Source organism: Pelophylax lessonae (genome assembly GCF_965119305.1).
Source record: "Pelophylax lessonae genome assembly, chromosome: 1".
Classification (NCBI taxonomy): domain Eukaryota; kingdom Metazoa; phylum Chordata; class Amphibia; order Anura; family Ranidae; genus Pelophylax; species Pelophylax lessonae.
In genome coordinates, this window is record NC_138768.1 from 368,268,560 (window position 1) to 368,292,534 (window position 23,975).

Below are 23,975 nucleotides of genomic sequence, written 5' to 3' on the forward strand. Positions count from 1 at the left end.
TACTAGACTCTGTAATGCCATTCTATAATGCAGCATGATTGAAATCAGCAATTTACGTCTTTATTTTCTTTATATATATGCTAAACAGTGTCTCTTGACATCTAGACAATGAGACCCTGCTAGGGTGATAGCCCTATAGTGTCCCTGTGTCCGTCCAGGAGGCATATGATGATGACCCGGTGTACGGTATCAGTCTTTTTGTAAGTAATCAGTTTGGGCATAATTTTGTTTCCTTACTCTTTCTATAAAACCTAAATATGTGTATGAATGGTTATATGGGTGTTATTTTACTTATACCAATGGATGGTTATTATGTTAAACAGAATGTAAGTTCCTCCTTTTTTTTGGGGTCCTGAAGAAGCTACGCATACGGCGAAATGCGTTGACCTATGGAGGTTACCTCTACCCATAGGCACCCCCATTTGGGGTTTTCCATGATACTTTCCCCTTCTGGGAAATGTGTCAGAATTGGCCCTTTGAGGTCATATTTCTAATATGCTTTTTGTATTTTTTTCATATGTTTTTATTATGTATCGATGCTGATCAAATGTCATGTGATACATTTTTAATATGTTCAAATAAATATATTTTTTGATACCTCAACATACTTGATATAGTCTCACACCTATGCCAGTAAAGTCCTCCTGATACAGGACAGGGTTCTGTTCTCTTTTTGTTCTTTGTATATAATAAATAATAATACAATATTATAAAAAAATAACAATTTGAAAAATTGCTTGGTAACAATTATTTTGTTTCCTATACAGTCAGCATGTGAAGCCCCGGGGCCCTTTTGTTGCTCTCCCCATTGATCACATATTGATGAAAGCCTATTGTTTACAGAGATCACAAGATCAACTTATGAAGGTGAAATTTACACACAGACTGCATTCAGTATATGACTTATCCCGTATTAGACAGATCGGTATACTAACTCAGAGAGGGTCAGTTCTGTCTGAAAGGGAACTATTTCTCCTGTGCTATATCTTTAGCTAATCCATGATGCTCTGGGAATCTTTTGTCATGCATGTAATTTTTATTTGCAAAACAAAAATATATAAAAATGAACTATCCTTAAAAAATTAATAATAAGACAAAAAAAACTATTTAAAATTGTAAACGACTTAAAAACAAGGTATATAAATACCTGTATATGCAGCTGGTGCTCCTCAGCTAATGTACCAAGTTCATTCAGCAACTTTTCACTGCAGGTTACTGCAAACCGGGGAGTTACAATGGGTTTTACTCTGTCATACTGAGAAAGTCATCAATATCACAATAATTAGAAGATCATGTCAATGGCAGTCGGCATAGAAATCTGATAGGAGCACAATGAAGCAACTACTGTATAACCTAATTCTTCACTTCAGTGATATCGTGCATTTTACAACTTACTAATAACGCTAAATATAAACGCATATGAAACCACAAAAATCACTCATAAAATGTAATTCACTATATATAAACATTATGAAAAGAAAATAAGATTTCCAAATGTAGAAACTGTCAAATATTTGCAGTATAACATACTAGGCAATATATCCACTGAGCTGTTCTCTGTAATCAATTTATTTTTGGAAGACTGGAAGTAATAAATATAAATCTACTTTACTCTATGTTCTCTCCGCTAAAGTGTTTTTCCTCATTAAAAATATTGGAACACACTAAATATTTCAGCAGTAAAAACAAAGGAATTTTGTACTTATATTTAAATCTTTTTCTGGAAGTCCATTGAGGGACACTAGAATTCAGCTGAAACAGATTTTTCTGCAGTCTACAGGAAGTTTGAGTACTGGCAAACATTGAAAAACATTTAAAGGCTTAGTCCACCTTTAACTAAAAATAATAAATGGACGTCTTCTTACAGTTAAAAAATAATGTGCATTTAATATTTTTTTTTCTACAGGAGCCTTGAAAGTATTGCACACACAGTCAGCAGATCGCAGGTGAAATGTCAGACTCCTGCACACATTACCTCCAGCTTTCTGGCCGTACCTCTTCAGCCCTGTTCACACCTGAGCGTTTTTCAGCGTGTAAAATGCTTATTTCTAAAGTCTCAAAATGCCCAATAAGAAAAATCCCATTCATTTGAATGGCCCCTGTTCACTTATGAGCGTTTTGTCACCTGTAGCAAAATGCCTGAAGCTCAAAAAAGTACACGAGCTTCCTTTTTGGCAGATTACCAGCGTTTTTGTTAGATGTCATTGCCTGCCTCCAAACACCTGCCAAAAACGCCTGAAAAAAGCCCAAAAAAACGCCTGCAAAACGCCTGAAAAAAACGCCTCAAAACAATATGCTCAAGTGTGAATGGAGCCTTGAAAGGCTTTCAGTTTGAAGGGTAGAAGGAATTGTTAGTGGACTATGTGCACGCTGATCAGCTTACTCATAGTCCATTTAGAACTACAAGTTGTCTGCCGCAGTAGTAGTGTATTACAGGACTAGTAATACAATAGGCAGAACCTGTGTCCCTCAATAGACTTCAAGAAAATTATTTTTAAGATAAATTATTTATCATCCATTAAGGAACACAGAAATTCAGTTTTTTTAAGAAAACAACAAGAGAAAGGGCGCACCGACCTTGTGCATTACCACTTAAAAGTTTATTAAAATCAAAGAAGTGGCGATTTTGGCTCTGATGAAGAGGGTCCTCCCTTGAAACACGTAAGCCACATCAGGTTTTGAGGACGCCATCACGCTATCCAGCAGTAGAGAAGTGTCCTGGAAGCGAGCGGTGCCCATTTCCTATACGCTTGTTCATATGCTACGTTTGTGAGTATATTGAACGCTACCCTTCTTTGATTTTAATAAACTTTTAAGTGGTAATGCACAAGGTTGGTGCGCCCTTCTCTTGTTGTTTTCTTGTAGTGCCTTTTGGATACCCTTGATCCTGAGGGGGGGCAGCAAGACCACTTCATTTGTGTCATAAAACCGCCTAGAACATTCACCTTCCCGCATACCACTCGAGCGCAGGAGAGATATTGTTGTTATTCAGTTATTTTATAAAGGGACATCCAAAAGCACCCCATGCAGCGAAAATCAGAGAACCAATCAACCATTTACCAAAAAGCAGGCAGAAAAAAAACATGCTACCCAAATAGGAGAAAACTAGTCTAACAGCTAATGCGGAAAAATTCTTATTGCTCAAAGTATCAGGAAAACAAAAATCCTTAAGGGAAGTTTGAACAGACATACCAGGGGAGATTTACTAAAACCTAAGCACTCAGAATCTGGTGCAGCTGTTGGTAGCCATTCAGCTTCTAACTTCAGCTTGTTCATTTAGCTATGACAATAAAACCTGGAAGCTGATTGGTTTGCATGCAGAGCTGCACCATCATGTCCAAACAAGAAGGGTAGCTGGTCATCAGCAAATGGCTGAAGCTTAGCATTCATAATGGTTGACTTCAGGGAAAGAAGGTATGGACAGACATTGTTTTTCTTAAAGGAAGACCAAATAGTCATCAACAGAAGGCTTCGATCTATCATCTCTTAACCCTTGACTTCAGGGAAAGTGAAATCCATGAGAAGAAAGGAAGTTGCCTAGTCAGACAGAGATAGCCATGAGAATGAGATCCCTGGCAGCATAATTCCTCATGGAGCCTGATCAGTGGTTAGGCCTGCTCATTGTGCTCAGTGTGTATTTATCTGGTCTGAGGGAGTGTCCCCACTGTATCCATGTATCCAATAGGGAGGCCTGTTGGACAGTGGAGGAAACCTGGCCAATTATACACAGGCTTTTGTAACCGTCCCAGTGGGTTGGCACCTGGAGAGGTGCATCATGGGATTGGAAATAAAAGCCAAGAGCACATGAGCCAGGAGGTCTTTGGGCGGGAAGCCAGGTCCCAGGAGGAGGGTGACGGCTGTCTCTTCTCCTGTCAACAAGGAAGTTGGTCACATTCAGTCGGCCTAGTGAGCCAGAGTGTGGTGCTGATGAGCCAGGAGGTCCAGGATACTGACAGTGGAGTTGAAGGCAGAGTGACCGGAGGGAAAACAGTGTCAGTGAGTACCCGGGAGCTTGCAGGGGGTCTGCCCAGTAAGGGGACCTCTCCAGTGGGGTCAGTGGTCAGAAGCTAGCACACACAACAAGTAGAGAAAGGGGGTGCCAAGGTAGGACCCTGAAGGTTCAACACAACAGGATCACATTTACTATCTTCACTGCAGTATCAAGGTGAAGCAGCGGCCTTGCCGCATTCTACAGTTAGTATCCTCAACATTTGTGCATAGTTCAAGTTGGAGTATCCCACTCATCCCTTCTCCCATCCAAGTTCCAAAATAAAACAAAACAAAAAAAATCTCCTGGACTTTTCATTGTCTGAGCCAAGTCTAAAGTGATAAGTTTTATGGACTATTGCTATGGGTAAACCAGGGGAATCCACACTCAGCAGCTCCCTAGGGGGCAGTGCTACATTTGAGGGCTCGTCTGGAATTCGCCCTGGGTTACCGGAATGGTTGCTAATGGCAACAGCTGAAGAAAATTAAAAAAAATGAAATTTTTCTCTCAAGGACTGTGTTTTAATGCTCAAGAGAAGTGGGAGGCCTGCTCAATAGGAGATAGGGAGAGTGGGACGAAGAGTCAAATGCACAATGGTGGTTGCCCGTGGGTAACAGAAAAATTCCTGTCAGAATCGCAAATTGTTTGCTCAAATGATGTGCTGGAGAGCAGGATAGCTACCTCTTGCTGTTAAAATGAACTGTGTCTGCTTAACAGTAAATGGTACAAGTGTGGACGGAGAAAATGGCGGCCCAGGGCATGTGGATTGGTGTGCCGGGAGCCATGTGTGTGCCAGAGCTGAATAAGAAAATGTTGACCGTGCATACATTGACAGCAGGGCATTTTTCCAACACAGTGGCAATGTGGATGCTGTAAAGAAATCTGTTGACCATGCATACAATGACAGTGGGACATTTTTCAAGTACAGTATGGTGGATCTAGCCAATCTGGAGCGAGAAGAAGAGTCTATAAATGACTTCCGCCCCCGGGTGTGGCTGAGAGGGAGACACGTGTGCGGAGGAGCAAGATGGTGAGTACCGGAGTGAGCCGGAGCGCAGAGGCTAACCCACATGTTGGCGGAGAACGTGCGGAGCAGACCAGATAGCTGAAGACATCTACCCTGTGGGATACAGAGGTGCGGATGGTGCCTGATGGAAGACTGGCGTTGTGCACAGGAGAAGGAGTGGAGCACTTGGGCCTGGTATGTAGTCAGTGTCTGAGTGTTACCATGCGAGTGCATTCGGAGGCTCCAATGTCTGAACCAGGATGCATGCAGGTAGTGTGGGCCGGGGAGCCGCTTCCTGGTGCATTGAAGACTGCAGCGGCAGAGAGAAAGTCTGCTCCTATACAGGCAGAAGAGAAAAAATGGCCAGTGCTGACCGGGGCTGCATGTGAAAGTGTGAGCAGCGAGGAAGAGGCTGGGGGGTCCGAAGATCAGAGCAGTCCAGCCAGTCTTGATATACCTGATGAGGAGACTAGGGATTCTGTGGTGCGAGGAGAGTGTGCCAGGAATCTGGGGTTCTGTGAGGCCTTTGTCAATCGGGTCCCAGACCTAACCCCACCTAAGAACTATGCCCAGGCTCGGGATCAAAATGAGGCCTATGCCTCCTTCATCAAGGGAGAAGAGACCCCGTATTCTCCAGCTGAGAGAGGTAATCGAAAGACCCTTCCCAGGTTTTCAAGGATGCAGAGGTGGATACAAAGGAAAGTGGCCTTAGAGTATGGGTGTGACTATCCCTATACTCCACTGGAGGTCATGCTGGAAATAGAGGCTAAAAGGGAGTCCTGGTGTGATGAAGCTGTATGGGACTTCCTTTTCATCCCCAAGCCACATCGTAACCAGTCCAGGATGGACTTGTGGAAAACATTCCTCTCAGTCAAAACGCAGTGGAATCACGGACGGGCCATCTACTTGGACCGGGTGGAGGTCCACCGCCTAGATGGATCTGCCCAGGCCTGGTCGATCAGGATTGAAGACAAGGAAGGGAAGACAGTGCAGATTCCCCACCCAGACTTTTACTGCTGAAAAGGACACTCTATATCCCATTGAGGCTGGCTAGCCTATATCTACTGACAAGCTACAGTTGCTGCTGGGGCTTAGGCCCTGTTTCTGTCACCCCTTTACCTTCTATCTTTGCAGAAGGGTTTGAGGGAAGCACCAGCTGCCACTGGCTGGTGGACTTACATCAGAGGGCCGACCCTCTCAGGAGAAAGGAAAAAGTTTACCACATACTGAGATCCTTTGGGCCATCAGGCCGGGACCTTGGATTACAAAAAGTTGTTCAGAATTTCCAGTTGAACTACTTTTGGGACAACAGGCCAATGATGAAGTTCAGTGGGTGATCGCCAGATGGAGTGGGCGGTGCATCCTGGGAGAAACCAACTCCATAAACTTTCTTAGTAAAGAGTGGAGCTGAACAGCCTCACCTAATGTTGATCATGGACTACCTGCACTAGATACCTACCAGCATTAGATATCTAAAATAATGAACATATCATCATCAAGACATCTAAACCTTAAAATTTAAAAATAATCATCAAAATTAATATTTTAAAATAAATGTCAGTAATGTTTAAACCTTATACTCACTTTTTCCTTTTTCATGACTTCAACAAACCTAGAAAACAATGTAAAAAATACACTTTCATCTATTGCTGTACAATTTACTTTCAAACTATTAAAAGTCTGTGGGTATGGCTGTTACCTATGGCAACAAAGACACCAATAAAGTGCTAAAGTATGGCACTGTAAGGTGTAATAGCCATGGTAACAGGTTTTATGTAAATGGAGGTGATAGAACCGTATGTATAATTCTACAATTTGATTCTCAGCTTGTTTCTCTGTTTCCTAAACAGGAACATATTATAAAACATACAAATGTATTTGAAAGAATTTGGATTTGCTGTGGATTTTGCATTTAAAATGCATACTGTTTATCTCAGTTAATTTACTGGCCCTCCTGCTGCCCCCCACTGCACCTGTCACACAGTTTAATGAAGACCTGTATACACAGGGGAGGTTGGGTAACATTGTGGTGTGCGGCAGTAAACATTATACCCCTATCATGGTTGACAGCCGTATTGGGTAAGTAAGAGACGTCGCCACACTGCAACCGCATGCCAGACTAGCAAAATCCTGTTTGGCTGTAAAAAAAAAAGGGGGCATTCATGAGGCAACAGTAACGCCATTCCTGTACGAATACATAGCTCTCATGTGTTTCTCATAAATGTTTTAAAGTGGAGCTCTACCCAAAAGTGGAACTTACGCTCATCTGCTTCCTCCCCCCTCGGGTGCCACATTTGGCCCCTTTCAGGGGAGAGGGGGGGGTACCTGTTTTTGACAGGTACCTTTCCCCACTTCTGGGAGGCAGCTCTACGGCACCATCTGTCGGAAGTTCGACCCCCATCCTCCTTTCCCTGCCATGAGCCAATTAGAATGCACAGCGCGCTTTGTACATGTGCAGTAGGGAACCGGCTGTGTAGCCGGAAGGCTTCACTGCCGGTTTCCCTTAGAACGTATGGCGGCGGCAGTATCCGGCAGCCGATCCGAAAATCGGCTGGTGTGCTGACATCGCGTGCTCCCTGGACAGGAAAGTGTCTATATATTAAAAGTCAGCAGCTACAGTATTTGTAGCTGCTGACTTTTAATTTTTTTTCCCCAGCTGGAACACCGCTTTAAAGCCTTGTACACACGATCAGATTATCGAACGATCTTTTTTTGTTGCATGCTAGTCTCACGTCAAAAGTGAAGAGGTTACTTTCATACGAAAATTACCGTACGACAGAATTCAACTTCAGAAGTGTTGTCATGTGTTGAATTGTTTTGTATGTATTCTTTCGTTTCTGAGCATGCCTAGTCTTGCTCTTACGATTTTTTTCAGACGAAAACTGTACTAATTAAACAAAAATTGGACGTTGTGTTGACGTACGATAAAAAATGTATAGCCTGCACATCCAGATTTTGTCGCTCGAAAAATCGTAATCGGTTGTCGAAAGCACCATACTAACAATCCGAAAATCGGCAGATCATCAGTCGGACTAAATTTTACTTCCTATTTTCGTATCGTGTGTATGGGCCTTAGCTGAGGTACAAAAAAGTCAGGTCTCCAAGTTGGCTTTGCTATCTAGCAGAGCTTTATATATCTCAGGAATGAACACACATAATTACAAAATCTCCATGTATGTTATTCATCTGGATATTTATCTGTTTTCTTGGCATTCAGTTTAATGGTAACAAAAACCCCCTTTAAAAACCTATAAAGTCCATGGGTATTAAACAAAAAAGCAAACATTTATTATATTGCAGCTTGCCATTTCTTAGATCTAGTAGCATTAGTTTTCTTTTTTAGGCTGTCTTTCATTTATTTTCGCATTGTGATCTTACCAGTAAGTACCGTATATACTCGAGTATAAGCCGACCCGAGTATAAGCCGAGACCCCTACTTTTACCACAAAAAGATGGGAAAAATCATTGACTCGAGTATAAGCCTAGGGTGAGAATGCAGGGCGGCGGGCATGGTGCAGGAGAATGCAGGGTGACTGGCATGGTGCAGGAGAATGCAGGGTACTGGCATGGTGCAGGAGAATGCAGGGTACTGGCATGGTGCAGGAGAATGCAGGGTACTGGCATGGTGCAGGAGAATGCAGGGTGACTGGCATGGTGCAGGAGAATGCAGGGTGACTGGCATGGTGCAGGAGAATGCAGGGTGACTGGCATAGTGCAGGAGAATGCAGGGTACTGGCATGGTGCAGGAGAATGCAGGGTGACTGGCATGGTGCAGGAGATTGCAGGGTGACTGGCATGGTGCAGGAGATTGCAGGGTACTGGCATGGTGCAGGCAGGAGATTGCAGGGTACTGGCATGGTGCAGGAGATTGCAGGGTACTGGCATGGTGCAGGAGATTGCAGGGTACTGGCATGGTACTAGAGGATCCGGGGTTGTGGGCATACTACAGGAGATGCAGTGCTGTGGACATGGTACATGTGGACCATGCCCGCAGCACTGCATCCCTCGTAGTGTGCCCGCAGCCCATGGCAGGTAGTGAAGCTGTTTCACTTACCTGTTCCAGAGGCGCCTTCATTTTAAAAATGGCGCCGCCCGGCGCCGACACGTCATTGCGCACGCGCCGCCGCCGCTCGTATACTTTCGGCTATTCCCGGCCTCTCCCGAGCGGCGCCGGGAATAGCCGAAATTACACGAGCGGCGGCGGCGCGTGCGCGGTAACATGTATGCGACGGGCGGCGCCATTTTTAAACCTTAAACCCGTCGGAGAGGACATTTTTTTCCTTGACTCGAGTATAAGCCGAGGGGGACGTTTTCAGCACAAAAAAATGTGCTGAAAAACTCGGCTTATACTCGAGTATATACGGTAAGTCTGTTTTTTTTATCAGAATAAGCTGTTCTACAGATGTAGCCATTTACCACTGGCAGAATTGCTTACAAGGATCAGCTTTTATTTATGTATAAAAAACCTTTATCCCAGAGAAAAAATAAAAAATAAATAAATAAATAATAATTAAAAAAAAATATATATATATATATATATACTGTATATATATATATATATATATATATATATATATATATATATTGATGTGTACTGTATATGTGTGTACTTTACCTTTTGGTTTCCTTTATAGACTCTTCAGTGCTTTCTTTATATTGGGGGTATGTGTTATTGCTATCCATGCAAATTTTCCCAATAAATGCTCTCTGACCATACTGATCTATATAAAAAAAACACATGTTGTGTCAACTATTCATATATGACACTATTTTAAGCTTTCTATGTCAGAAATATGTATTGCTACAGGAAACCCAATAATGTCATTAATTTCTTTAGAAACGACTTTTTACTAAATCAATATAGATATAGGTCTGTGTGGTGGGTGTTTGTGTGTAGGTTTAGTGGTAGATGAATAATTACAAGTTGAACTGCAGTTCATGGACTTTGCAGGCACGACCAAGCAAGATAAAGTAGAAAATCCAAATCTTTATCAATCCACATGAAAAAGTTAAAAACATCAAGTTAAAAACAAAGTAGCTTTGTGCACCTTAGATCATTAGAAGTGTTGGACCCAACTGTAGATTTAATATAAACGCATGTTGGATTACAGAGTAAACATCAAAGATGGTATAAAGCTCCACCACTATTTCATATGCAGTTTAACGTGTTTCGCGAGTTTCGTTTCCTTAGGAGCTGTGTGTTAACATTCGGATGCTACAATAACATTGAACCAGAGATTATCCCAGACAGAGCATGCCAGACAAAGGGTCACGGATCCATTCAGAATATGGTAGGAAGGTAATAAATCTTCACAGGGAAGATAGTATAGAAATTCTCTCTGAATAAATCCACTTATTTAAGAACTTCCAGCCCAAAATAATCTTCAAATACATAGCTTCTAGCTTCCAGTGAATTGGTCCTCACCAATCCACCTCTTGCAATCATTCCAGGTGCTTGTATCTGACATCACTTACAAGTGCCTAGGTTGGATGCAAACGATGAATTGGCAGGGACCAGTGTGCTAGAACAGGTAGCTGTGTTTCTCTACTGCTTTCCTGTGCCGCTCTGCATACGGGCAGGAATCACACCCTATCTTACATACTTGTGACTTATGCACTGTGCTCTACAAAGTGCTTTACTGACCCCAGCAGTTTTATCCTACTGACCCCTGCATTTCAATTACTGACCCCTGCACTCTGCCCAACAAACTACTAGCCCATGTACTCTCCTTTATATGCTACTGTCCTCTGCATTACTACTGCCAACCCCTGAACTCTGCATTACATACTACAGATCCCTAAGCTCTGCCCTACAAACTACTGACCCTGTACCCTTTTTTATATACTACTGACCCCTGTACTCTGCTACTGACCTCTGTATTCTGCATTACATAATTCTGACACCTGAACTCTGCATTCCATATTACAGACCCCTTAGCTCTGCCCTACAAACTACTGATCCCTGCATTCTGCCCTTCATACTACTGACCCCTGTACTCTGACTTAAATTCTACCAACTCCTGTACTTTAACCTACATACTACTTTTTACTGTACACTGCCCTACATAATACTAACCCCCTAACACTGCATTTCATACTACAGACCCCTTAGCTCTGCCCTACAAACTACTGACCCTCACACTCTGTTTTACATACAATTCACTCCTGCACTCTGCCATACATACTACTGACCCCTTCACTCTGGCTTACATACTACTGACCATTACACTCTGCCCTTCGTGCTATTAACCATTGTACTCTGCTCTACATAGTACTGACTCCTGAATTCTGCATTACATACTACTGACCCCTAAACTCTGTGCTACAAACTACTAACCCCTCTACCTTACATACTACTGACACCTGCACTCTGCCCTACATACTGCTGACCTCTGCAATCTGTCTCACATGCTCCTGACCCCTGCACTCTGCCCTACAATCTACTCACTGCTGCACTTTGCATTTTTTCCTGAGCCCTGCATTCTGCCTTACATTCTACTGAACCCTACACTACACTCTTCATACTGCAAGCACCATATAATACCTTATCCAGGCTGTCCCTCTCTATGAAAGTTTAAAGTTGGGAGGTATGTTATTGCAGTCACTGACACCAATGTTGGGGGTTATTATTGCAGTCACGGATAACAATGTTGGGGGTTATTATTGTAGAATCTAGTTTATAGCAGCCAATTTATTTACTAAAATATACTAATAAGTAAGTATTACGTAAGTCCTTTTTTTGATTGAAAATGTAAAGTAACATTTTGTTTTATATATATAGCACTCTTAATTTCTTACAAATATTTTCCAAAACACTATTCTCATAAGGTTGCCTACCCTTGTTCTTAAGTGTGAGTCTGTTTGGAAGCCTTCCCAGCCATATAACACAGTTGAGTGGACTAATTACCACATCAAACAAAACAACCATACAGAGATTTAAACTGATTATTAGAGTGCTATTAAATAAAAAGAACATATTAATATTGTTTGTACGTTTTGCTTGTTAATAGGTTTATAGTTCTTACTAGCAATGTCAGCCAATACAATAGAAGCATCAGTGTGAATTGTTGCAAAGTAGCAAGCTGTCGTTGTGCCATTTTTCAGTGTTCTTTTCTAAAAAAAAGAAACAAAACCTAATAAAAAAATTAACACCTGACCAGTATAAAAGGAACTACATTCAAATATAGATTAAAGTCATCTTTCACATTCAACTCCACCTGTGTGACACCCTGTATGAAAGCAACTATTACTCTTTGACCAATAGCAATGAATGACATGATATACTCAAGCATAATGGTTTTCATCATCCAGCGCCCCACCGACCTCTGCAATAATCACATATGCCCCTCTATTCATTTTTATGTCTGGGCCAAGTGTAAGTGTGACTGTTCAAAAGAACACCAGAGTCCATGAGGACAAACCATTGCTACCCCCTGAGGCTGGGTAGTAAGAACTTCCATTAGGCCCCATTCACACCTGTGTGATGCGACATGTCACTTTTTTTACTATATTTTTTTGGTGCGTTTGTCACTCGACAGCATAGGGCAACCCATTCACTTGTAAAACTAGGTCATGAATCTGGTTTTGGCACCGAGCCAAGCATGTTTTGTGTAGTGCATTTTTCTGCGTTTGTCACATGACTGTTACTCACGTTTGGGTTGCCATTAAGAAATAATGGCACCAGAAGTGTTGGGTGAACAGTTCGGCCTGAGCATGTATTCAGGCCAAACACTGGCTGTTTACCCGTTCGGCAAACTTTCGAATTGTGCAGTGCATTAGAAGCCCTGATTAGCTGAAGCAATGAAGGATTTGCTCAATCGGGGAACAGAACACTGTCAGAACCATGACTGGAGAAAGTAATGATGACTCTCTCCAATCATGGCTCATTGCTCATAGACCTACCCCATTATATAAAAGGACCCTTCCCAGAGCAGCCATTTGCAGTGTGATATTGAGGTGCGTTAGTCAGGGCCATCTTACCGAATGGGCACGCTGGGCAGTTGCCCAGGGGCCCCACTTGCTTGGGGGGCCCCACTTGCCCAATGACCCAGCCCCAGCCAAGCATTAGTCCCTATTCCCGTGTGCATCCCACTGCTGAACTTAGCAGGTGGCAAGCACCTGTCAGCCCTGGGCTGCTGTCAGGCCACTTGGGCCAAGGAGGGGGAGCCCACAACTGCCTGTCTGCTTCCGCTGGAACAGGCACACACAGGACAGTCAAGTCTGACTCCCATCTGTGTGTGTGTTCACCGGACCCAGCCACCCAACTTGGCAGCTGTCATTAGCCTGGCACTGCTGTACCAATAAATATCGCCTTATGGATAATTTGCATTTTTATTCTCGTGGGTGATTGTGTAGGCGGGGCCCCAGTGCACTGCATTGCTCGGGGCCTTTAATGCTCTTAAGATGGCACTGGCGTTAGTGCATATTTACTGCAGGATATTGACGTGCGTTAGTTCACGTTTACTGCAGTATATTGAACTGCATTAGTGCACATTTACTGCAGGATATTGACCTGTGTTAGTGCACATTTACTGCAGTATAGTGAACTGCGTTAGTGCACGTTTACTATGGTATGTTGAGGTACGTTAGTGCACTTTTACTGCAGTATATTGAAGTGAGTTAGTGCACTTTTACTGCAGGATATTAAAGTGCATTAGTGCACTTTTACAGAAGTATATTGAAGTGTGTTAGTGCACTTTCACTGCAGTATATTAAAGCGCGTCAGTGCAGTTTTACTGCAGTATATTTAAGTGCATCAGTGCAGTTTTACTACAGTATATTGTAGTGTGTCAGTGGAGTGTGTCTGTGTAGTGAGTACCCAAGTTAAAGTACACCAAACACCACTTTCCATTGATTAAAGTGAATCCAAGTACACATTTCCCCTTCTCTATTACATTTTGGTAATAACCACCCCCCCCCCCCTCCCCATCGTGTCTGGAGGCCAACAAGGAGAGGAAGTTGTTCCCATGACAGACAAAGGTGGACATGGTTTGTCATCAGGCAGGGCACCGTTTTCTTTGTTTAGTGATATTGCCCATGCTATCCAGCCACAGCATGCAGAGGAGGTGATGGATTGGCTTACTGAATCATTCACATCCTCCTTATCCTCTGTCAGGCAAGTAGAGACTGTCCACTGCAGCTGCCAGAGCAGCCTATTCTGCCACCTTGTCCACAACTACTCTTGTTATAGCCCTAGCATCATGCATGGAGGAGTCAGCTAAATTTTTTGAACACAGCGTCAGTCACTTGCCCCTTGATGATGCACAGCCATTACTTGATTTGTCAACAGTACCTCTATAGGGTTACGGTGTGAAGGCACCACACCAACACCCAAAGCCCAATTTTTTTGCATCTGTTACTTCTATCCAAAGTTTGCGAAACAGACACCAGAATTTAACCAAAAATCTCTATTCTTGTTCCGTGTGCACTAAATTGTAGCCTCATCATACAGACTGGCTCCCCAAGCCATTGTTTAAAAAATAAGGAAAGCTTGCAGGAAAAATGTGATTTTTTTTTGCCTTTATAAATTTAATTTTTGCTGCAGCAGGTTCTATATACCATATACGGTACAGATGTGCGACTTTACTGGCAGACTAAGGGGACCCCCCAGGCACTATATTTAAAATAATTTTTCATTTTTATTGTTTCACTTTAAGTATCAGTAAACCTGCTCATTTAAAATTGATGTTTTCTTACAAACCTTTTTTTCATTGATACATGTACCTGGGCCCCTATGCCCTTTGTATGCTACATAACTTGCATCCAAGCCCTCAAAAAAGGGCTCTTTTGATTTTCCCAGTTCGGGTCCCATAGACTTCAATGGGGTTTGTTATTCGGCTCTAAAATTTCTCAATATTCGAGAGTTCTGATGGGAATGGAACAGGGGGTCGTTCGGCCCATCTAACCTGAAGCACGATGCGCATTTTGCCATATTATTATCTAATTTTTACCCTAAGGCCGTATTCACACCTAAGTCAGCCAAAGTCTGAAACTGATGATTATTTAAAGATTTGATAAAGAGGGCAGTGGGTGGAATTTGACTGGCCTGCACAGAGTCCTGACCTCAACCAGATAGAACACCTTTGGGATAAATTAGAGCAGAGACTGCGAGCCAGGCCTTCTCGCCCACATCAGTGCCTGGCCTCACAAATACGCTTCTGGAAGAATGGTCAAACATTCTTATAATCACACTCCTAAACCTTGTGGACAGCCTTCCCAGAAGAGTTGAAGCTGCAAAGGGTGGGCCAACTCAATATTGAACCCTACGGACTAAGAATGGGATGCCAAAGTTCATGTGCGTGTAAAGGCAGGCGTCCCAATACTTTTGGTATTATAGTGTAGCTTAAAGATGTAAGGATTATGCCATCTATGGTCTAGGTATATAATTAAATCAGTTATTACTTCTAATTTAAAAAAAGAACACTAAAGCAAATGACAAAAATGGCACTTTCATGAAGGGGACAGGTACTGTATATCAAACACAAAACATATATGCCATTACAATTTTTTTTTTCATTTTTAAATGCCTTCCACACAAATTCATATCAAAAATCATTATTGTTAATTTTGTTCATGTGTGTTTCATTACAAGATATGCAAACATTTCATAATTGCAATTACTGATTTGGCCACATCGTGGGTATATCTGCGGCTGCACCAAAGATGTAGCATTTTTGAAAGTTTTCTGAAAGTGCACTTTTGGTGTGCTTTCAGAAAATGTAGCATAACTACACGACCTGATAGAAGTCTATGGGGCAGCGGCTAAAAACGTATGAAAACCACACATACACCCGTGCTGTTGCCAAACCGTAGTGTACCAGTGCAAACTACTATACAACAGATACTACTCTTACTATACATGTATGGAAAGCTTATGAAACCTTACAACAACTGAATTGTACACGTTACTAGCAGTCTCCAGGTTTGTGTATGTATCTTCAATTGGGAATGTAGTATGCTTCAACCATTCCAAAAGAGGTCTTTCCATTCCTGTTCCAATGAATGAGTACTGGGGTGCGTGGATGTGGGTATCAACCATTCCAGGCATGAAGAATTCACTATGGAAAAATGCTCTATATTATTAAACAACACACAGATTCCATTTATATGTCTATACTGTATCTGCTTTACAAAAAGCTGATGCCACTTATTCCTTACACAAAAAAAATGCAAAGAATATTTTGATCCACCCTTACTTTCCAAGTGCCTAATGATTTATAAATGAATACCTATGTGCAATGAATTGTATTTTTTGTATCTCTCAGGAGGTCAGCTTTAAATGCATTTATTGCAGGATAAGTACCTTAATTTGGCCTAGAAACAGCTTCTCGTTATTCACTGTACCAAAGAGCTGAGTGGGAGAGGAGTGGAGAGGAATATGTAGCACGACAAGACAATTAATGTGTTGACAGCAATGTGTTGACAACGAGTATGGCGATAGGAGGAGAGAGTAGAGTCCCAGGGAAATGGGGTCATAATGTGCTGTCCCTGCCTAACTGTCCAGTCACAGACTGGGAATGTGTCTATGACAGCTTGAGCTCTGAGGAACTGGTTTTATCGTTGCAGGCCATCACTCAACTGGGAAATTGAGGACATCTTGTAGAGGAAATGCAGTACTGTGTGGAACAGCTCCAGATAGAAAGTGTGTATTGCAGTTGTTGTTTTTTAATGTTTATCGTTCAATTGGCAATCATTATTATTACTTTTTCCGTGAGTTCTGGTTATCCATTTAACTCCTCTTCAAGTTCTAAGGGAAGCCCAAAAAAAAGAACTATAATGCCATAGCAACTTGAACGTACACTATTGGATGTTAAAGTTACTATCTCCATAGAATCAAAAAATGGTCCTGACACATAGAAATACATTATGAAATAGGGCAACAGTGTGACCTCTGATAACAAGATCTCAGGTTTTCAGTAATAACTGCCAGCACCAATATTTACTGATGTTTTTAACTCACCTAAATGACTGCCTGTTTACAGTTCACCCTAAAGCCCGGTTCACACTGGTCTGACATGAAAGTCATGCAACTGTTGATCAGACTTGCACTGTGACTTAGGTCTGACATCGATCTGACTTTAATGAATTGGACTTAGGTCTTGAGGGGAAACCCCACACCAACAAAAAAAAGAAAATGGATTTTGAGGGGTACCCACGCTGGGGTCTTCAGGCCTGGTATGAATTTTGAGGAGAAACCCCACACCATTTTTTTTTTTTTTTAATTTTGGTGTGGTGTTTCCTCCTAAAATGCATACCAGACCGTTACCTGAGCATGCAGCCTAGCAGGCCAGGAAAAGGGGGGTGGGGGCGAGTCAGTGCTCCCCTTCCTGAACTATACCAGGCCACATGCCCTCAACATGAGGGGTTGCTTTGGGACAGAGGGGGCTCTGTTCCCCCACCCCAAAGCACCATGGCCTCACAAGGGCTTCTTCCCCACAACCCTGGGCTGTGGTTGTGAGGGTGTGCGGGCAGGGGGCTTATCGAAATCGTGAAACCCTCTTTAAGAAAGGGGACCCCCAGATCCCGCTCCCCCCCTATGTGTACATAGTCTCCAAAAAAAAACGGTGTCTCTTGTGGTAGCTTCAACGTGAATCACGATGACCGTCGTCACTGCCACCCACCCGATTAAATAAAAAAGCAACACTCTTCCCCCGACGAAGGCTCCCGCCATTCTGGCAGCTCAGGAGTGTGACAGTTCTTATTTAACTATGGGGCGTGGTTATGCAGTGACGTCACCCAGAGAACTCGTCCCATTGTGGCGTCACGGACCCATCATGCCCAGGGCGGTGACATCAAAAAGAGGTGGATTCTTTGGGTGATGTCACCGCAAGGCCACAACCCATAGTTATAAAATAACTCTCAGATCCCAGAGTTGCCAGAATGGTGGGAGCCTTCATGGGGGGAAGAGCGTTTTTTTTTTTTTTTTATTGGGTCAGTGGCGGTGGTGACTGTCATCGTGATTGATGTTAAAGCTACTACGAGGGATATTATTCATTTTTAATAAAAGACTTTAAAAATTGCCTCATGTTTTTCTTACACTACACTGTTTTTTGGATGAATGGGTAGAGGTACTATGTACTATGGGCAGGATCTGGGGGCCCCCTTTCTTAAAGGGGGCTTCAAGATTCTGATACTGTAAGCCCCTACCTGCACACCCCCATAACCACAGCCCAGGGTTTTGGGGGAGAGGCTCTTGTCCCCCTCAACATGAGGACAAGGTGCTTTGGGGTGGGGGGGAAGAGCCCCCCTGCCCCAAAGCACCCCCTAAAGTTGAGGGCATGTGGCCTGGTATAGTTCAGGAGGTGGGGGTCTCACTTGTCCCCCCCTTTCCTGGACTGCCAGGCTGCATGTTTGGATAAGGGTCTGGTATGGGTTTTAGCAGGGACCCCACACCGTTTTTTTTTTTTTTCATTTTGGCATGGGGTTTCAACTTACAATCCATACCAGACCCGAAGAGCTTGGTATGGATTGGGGGGGGAACTCCATGTCGTTTTTTTTTTTTTTCATTTCATACGACTTGTGCTCTAAAAGTCAAAGCGCTTGTCGTACCAGTGTGAACCAGGTCTAAGTTGATATTAAACCCTCAGTTTTTAGGCACTTTCAGCAGCTGGTTTAACGGCCTAAGGAGTATGCAGCTTCATTATCTTTTAATCCTTGCCTATGTCCCAGTGTAAGCTTTCCCTTCCCTAAGCTAAACAGACTGAATAGAGACTGCATTGTCCACTGTTAAAGTAAAACGTAAAGCCTTTTTATTTTAGTTTAGAATAGAGTGGAGAGGGATTACAACACCTGCTGGTTTTTATTGCTGTTGGTGCACTTCTTAGGGAGTTCTACCCCCCTTATTTGTCATGTTGATCATTATCATCGAAAGTGAAAGAAATCCCACATTTCAGCTTGTCCCCATAATAGAGGGCAAATCTTTTAATGTGGGCATTAGTTCTGGTGACTCAGGTAAAAACAGCAGGGTTTAATACTACTTTAATGATTGCCTGGATACTAAAACTGAATATGTTATAATGAAAATGTAACCATAGATTAAGAACATGGATATCGGGCAACTGAAGAAGGTGCAGAGAAGAGCAGATAAACTGATAGGAGGCATGGAGGAGCTCAGCTATGAGAAAAGATTAGAGGAACTGAATGTATCCTCTCTTAGGAAGAGGAGATTAAGGGGGGATTTGATCAACGTATAAATACATAAGGGATCCATATAGGGAACTTGGTGTTGCGTTATTCACTTTAAGGCCATCACAGAGGACAAGGGGGCACTCCTTACGTCTGGAGGAAAATAGATTTAATCTCCAAATATGGAAAGGTTTCTTCACAGTAAGAGCTATGAAAACAATGAATAGACTCCCTCAAGAGCTGGTTCTGGCCAGCTCAGTAGATTGCTTTAAAAAAGACCTGGATTCTTCCCTAAATGTACATAATATAACTGGATACTAATATTTATAGGTAAAGTTTCCCAGGGAATATCCGATTGCCTCTCGGGGAATCAGAAAGGAATGTTTTCCTGTGTAGGATCAAATTGGATCATGCTTTACTGGGGGGTTTTCGCCTTCCTCTGGATCACTTGTGGGTATAGGATTGTGTATATGGGCTTGTATATATATTTTTTCTTTTTCTTTTTCCCTTTTATTGGTTGAACTAGATGGACTTGTGTCTTTTTTCAAGCTGACTAACTATGTAATTATGTAACATACTGTATCTTTCATGAACTATTATTGTATGCATGGCAGATTGGGAAACAAAGGTGGCTATATATGTTATACAATCTGTTAAAAAATGAATATACATGTGGTGAATTAACATCTCTAAACACAAGTGTTTTTGGATATAAAATATAATAAAAGTGTTCATCTGACATTTCCCTGTTACTATGTGTAACATTTCTGTGTTGTATCACTCTCCCTTTATACTTGTGTGATATGGAAAGCAGTTCACCTAGAAAGCTGTGCTGTCTTCTGAACAGAAAATGTATAGACAAAATTGTATCTACCAACAGAACCTTATAGGCCAGTGCCTAGGGCAGCAGGGTAAGAGGGGTATATAGAAAGCCCCCACAGAAGACTGAAATTATGGCTGATTCTTTCTGAAATGGCCAACATTTGAGCCATAGGTGGCTTTGCAAGCACCACCCAGCTTGACAAGAGGCGATTTAGAAATCAAGTAAGCCAGGTGTAACATAATCGCTCGAACACTCACTACATCCTATCAGATGCAGTCGCTGTTCGACAGCTTCACTGTATTCAATAGCTGGCAGTGGATATTCCTCCATCCACACTGAGAAAATATCAACAGTAGCCCTAAAGCAGGCCATACATTATGCAATTTTCGTTCCATCCATCATGGGTGGAAGGAAAGGAGGTTGCTTGATTCCCTCATCAACCCAGTCAGTGTTGATGAGGGAAACCCTCCTTTAGCACGATTGTGTTCTGCCGGCGGGGAGCGCATGAATCCTTCCCTGCCAGCTCAACATAAAGGGTGGAGCTCAAAAGGGACAATATTAATTTTCAGGTGTCTAGGACAGGATGAGGTCTAAATTTCCTTATAATCTACGCAAGCAATTAATGCCATCAGAGCATTCACAGAAAAGCAGGACTGGGCTTTGTTATCTGATCCAGCCCATTGCACTGAAAGCATTATATAACTAATTAGCAATCATGGCCAATTCAATTCAATTCAATATGTGGAACATACTTCTTGCCAAGTACATCAATCTTGCTTTCATCAAACCCCCACTTCTGAGCCAATCGTGATTGTTCCTGAGCCTTCTCAAAAAACAGGATCTAGAAAAAAAAGTGAGACGTGTATAAGAACACAGGGTCATATTGTTCCTCAAAACAATGAGTTATAATGCATGCTTTATAACACCAATAACTTCTTATGTTACCAGCTGATTCTCATGAAGAATGTAGTAATTCAGTTGATATTTTAGTATTGAATCATGACTTATATGTAATGAAGCTTCACAACATTTTATTAGTAGCACATTAGGTTCTAAACAAAACATCTGCTTTGCTAATTATATTCTTATACCATATCCCCAATAATTTTTGCTGTATCCTACTCCTTTGTTCATTTATTTTTTTGTCCACCTCCACTTATACCTTTTAACCTTTCTGTCTCTCCGCAAAACAGTGTCCACTTCATTAAGATACAGAATGTCCCTGCCAAACACAGCCAAGACAGGCCAGTTCTCCAAAAAGCCAAACTACCCAGCCACTTAGAGGAGAATGAGATCCCTTTATCTGTCTAGTATCATATAATGTGCTGAAAATGTATGCAAATACTTCCTTGGTGTCAGCTTGTACAATGACTGCTGAATCATCTCTATCCCTTGACAAAATTCTGTCAATCCAATCAATGATGTGCTGAGCCCGAGCTCCTGGGGAACAATGCATTATTCTACGTACAGGGTCTGGTTTACAAATGACCCATTATACTAAATAAACAGTAAACAATATTCCTTTTTCAGACCCATTTTTATGTGATATTTTAATGTATCCTAAGGGTAGACAATCAGGTGTGATTAGATTTCTTTATACAGTACATCACTGTTTCTACCATTTTGCATGAATACTCCTTGATTAAACATACAGTCAGTGTTTATAATACACACAATGGACATAGCATTACGAGTAGTGGTACTTTCATCGTACCATTTATTTTCCCCAGCTAGCTGCCCTATTCACAAGATCTCAGGCTGATGTTCCTTAACCACCTCAATACTGGGCACTTTCACCCCCTTCCTTCCCAGACCAATTTTCAGCTTTCGGTACTCTCACACTTTGAATGACAATTACTCAGTCATGCTACACTGTACCCAAATTAAATTTTTATCATTTTGATTGCACAAATAGAGCTTTCTTTTGGTGGTATTTATTCACCACTGGGTTTTTTATTTTTTGCGATATAAGCAAAAAAATAACAACATTTTGAAAAAGAACCAATATTTTCTACTTTCTGTTATAAAAGAAATCCAATAAAATCAAATTTTGGCATAAAATTAGGCCAGAATGTATTCTGCTACAAGTCTTTGGTAAAAAAAAAATCCCAATAAGTGTATGATAATAGGTTTGTGTGAAAGGTATAGAGCCTACAAGCTAGGCTATGTATCATTTAAAATTGATCAATCCTGATGTACTAACTACCTATCCCTTTTTTTGTACCCCTAAAATGTCAGGAGAGTACAAATACCCCCAAATGACCCATTTTTGTAAAGATGACAGTCCAAGGTATTTAGTAAGAGGCATAGTGAGCTTTTTGAAGTTGCAATTTTTTTTGCCCACAATAGTTTGGGTAATGGAAACATTTTTCTTTCCTACAAAATTGTCATATTAACAAGTTATTTCTTTCAAATGGCATAGATAAACTTTTTTTTTTTAGATTAAAATATAGTCTGCTACTTCTCCTGAGTATGGTGATACCACATGTGTGGGACTTTTCTACAGCCTGGCCATATACAGAGGCCCAAAATGCAGGGAGCACCGTCAGGTGTTCTAAAGGCATAAATTACACATTTCATTTCCTGAGTACCTATCACACTTTTGAAGGACCTAGAGCACCAGGACAATGGAATTACCCAAAAAATGACCCCATTTTGGAAAGAAAACACTCCAAAGTATATTCTACAGGGCATAATGAGTCTTTTGAACATGTCATTATTTTCCACAAGTTTATGGAAAACGTTGAAAGAAAATGAAAACGTTTTTTTTTTTTTTACACAAAGTTGTCAATTTATAAGATATTTATAACATATAGCATTAACATAGAAAAAATGACACCCCAAAATGCATTCTGCTACTCCTCCTGAGTATGCTGATACCACATGTGTGAGACATTTACGTAGCCCGGTCACATACAGAGGTCAGACATTCTAGGAGCATAAATTACACATTTCATTTCCTGAGTGCAGTGGCCGGGTGGGAGGTGGTTAAAGGGTAAATACACCCTAACACTAAAATCCCTACATCTATAGACTTCCACGATCTAACACCAACCTATTTAGCCCTCTAAAGAAGAAAACCTTTTTTAAAGCTGATCCGACCCGATCCCACGCTGAGCTGTCAGCGGCGGCTTCACTGTGGAGGCGGGTGTAGAGGACACATCCAACAATGGAAGCCCCATAGTAAGTCTATGGGTGACATCACTTCCCATTAATTTCACAGCCGTTGTCAGACATGTCCTCTGCAGAACTTCCGCCGCTGGAGACAGGATCGGAAAAGCTTCAAAAAAAGGTATGTATACTGATGTCTTCTTTACAGGGCTAGATAGGTTAGTGTTAGATCGTGGAGGTCTATAGATGCAGGGATTTTAGTTTTAGGGTAGACTTATCTTTTAAGGAACATCTAAACCCAGAACACTGCATTCACTATATTTAGTCTCCCACAGTACACAGAACATGGACATGCAACAGTTTTAGTAAATATAAACTGCTAAATACTTTTTCTCATCAGCAGTATATAGCAGTTTTGTGACTTCTGTCAGTGCCTGATTAAAGTGTAACTCCACTTTTGTTGAGAAAATAACATTCCCCTCTGGGTGATCTCTGTACATTACAAAGATTTTATGAAACTTTGTTTCAGATTCCTACCTTTTGTTATTCTGAAGAAATCCCTGTGTGTTTGTCTGTGTCCATGTGGGAAAGTGAATCTAATTGGAGAGGTTTCTTAATAATTAATCAGCTGCAGCAGCAGGACACCAATGAGGAAATCTGCTGGGTCTGCATCCCTTTAGACATGTTCCTATTGGGAGTATCTCACCAAAAATTACATTTTTGTTCAAGCTGATGCCTGAAATCTGACTTGTATCCTACTGCAGACTTCTGGGAAAATCTGTGAGCAAATCACACAAGCAGGAAATATCTTTCTGGAGGGTGCTCTGTATACATTCTGTGTACAGGACACCTCCAGGTAGCCGCTTTGCATTGCCTTTTCAGAAAATTACAACGGCTGCAAATTGAAAAAGAAAGGTCATTTA

The 23,975-nt window shown here is 41.8% G+C and overlaps 1 protein-coding gene across 1 annotated transcript in view; it reads right to left on the reverse strand.

Annotated features, from left to right (window-relative positions):
- Positions 1–23,975, reverse strand: part of GDA (guanine deaminase) — a 147,843-nt gene that overhangs the window by 45,249 nt on the left and 78,619 nt on the right. The window contains exons 2-7 of the mRNA XM_082256066.1: positions 20,694–20,782; positions 15,880–16,051; positions 12,020–12,107; positions 9,610–9,715; positions 6,579–6,606; positions 1,148–1,255 (exon numbers count right to left, since the gene is read on the reverse strand). Of these exons, the coding sequence (XP_082112192.1) occupies positions 1,148–1,255; positions 6,579–6,606; positions 9,610–9,715; positions 12,020–12,107; positions 15,880–16,051; positions 20,694–20,782 (591 nt within the window). The remainder of the gene's footprint in view (positions 1–1,147; positions 1,256–6,578; positions 6,607–9,609; positions 9,716–12,019; positions 12,108–15,879; positions 16,052–20,693; positions 20,783–23,975) is intronic.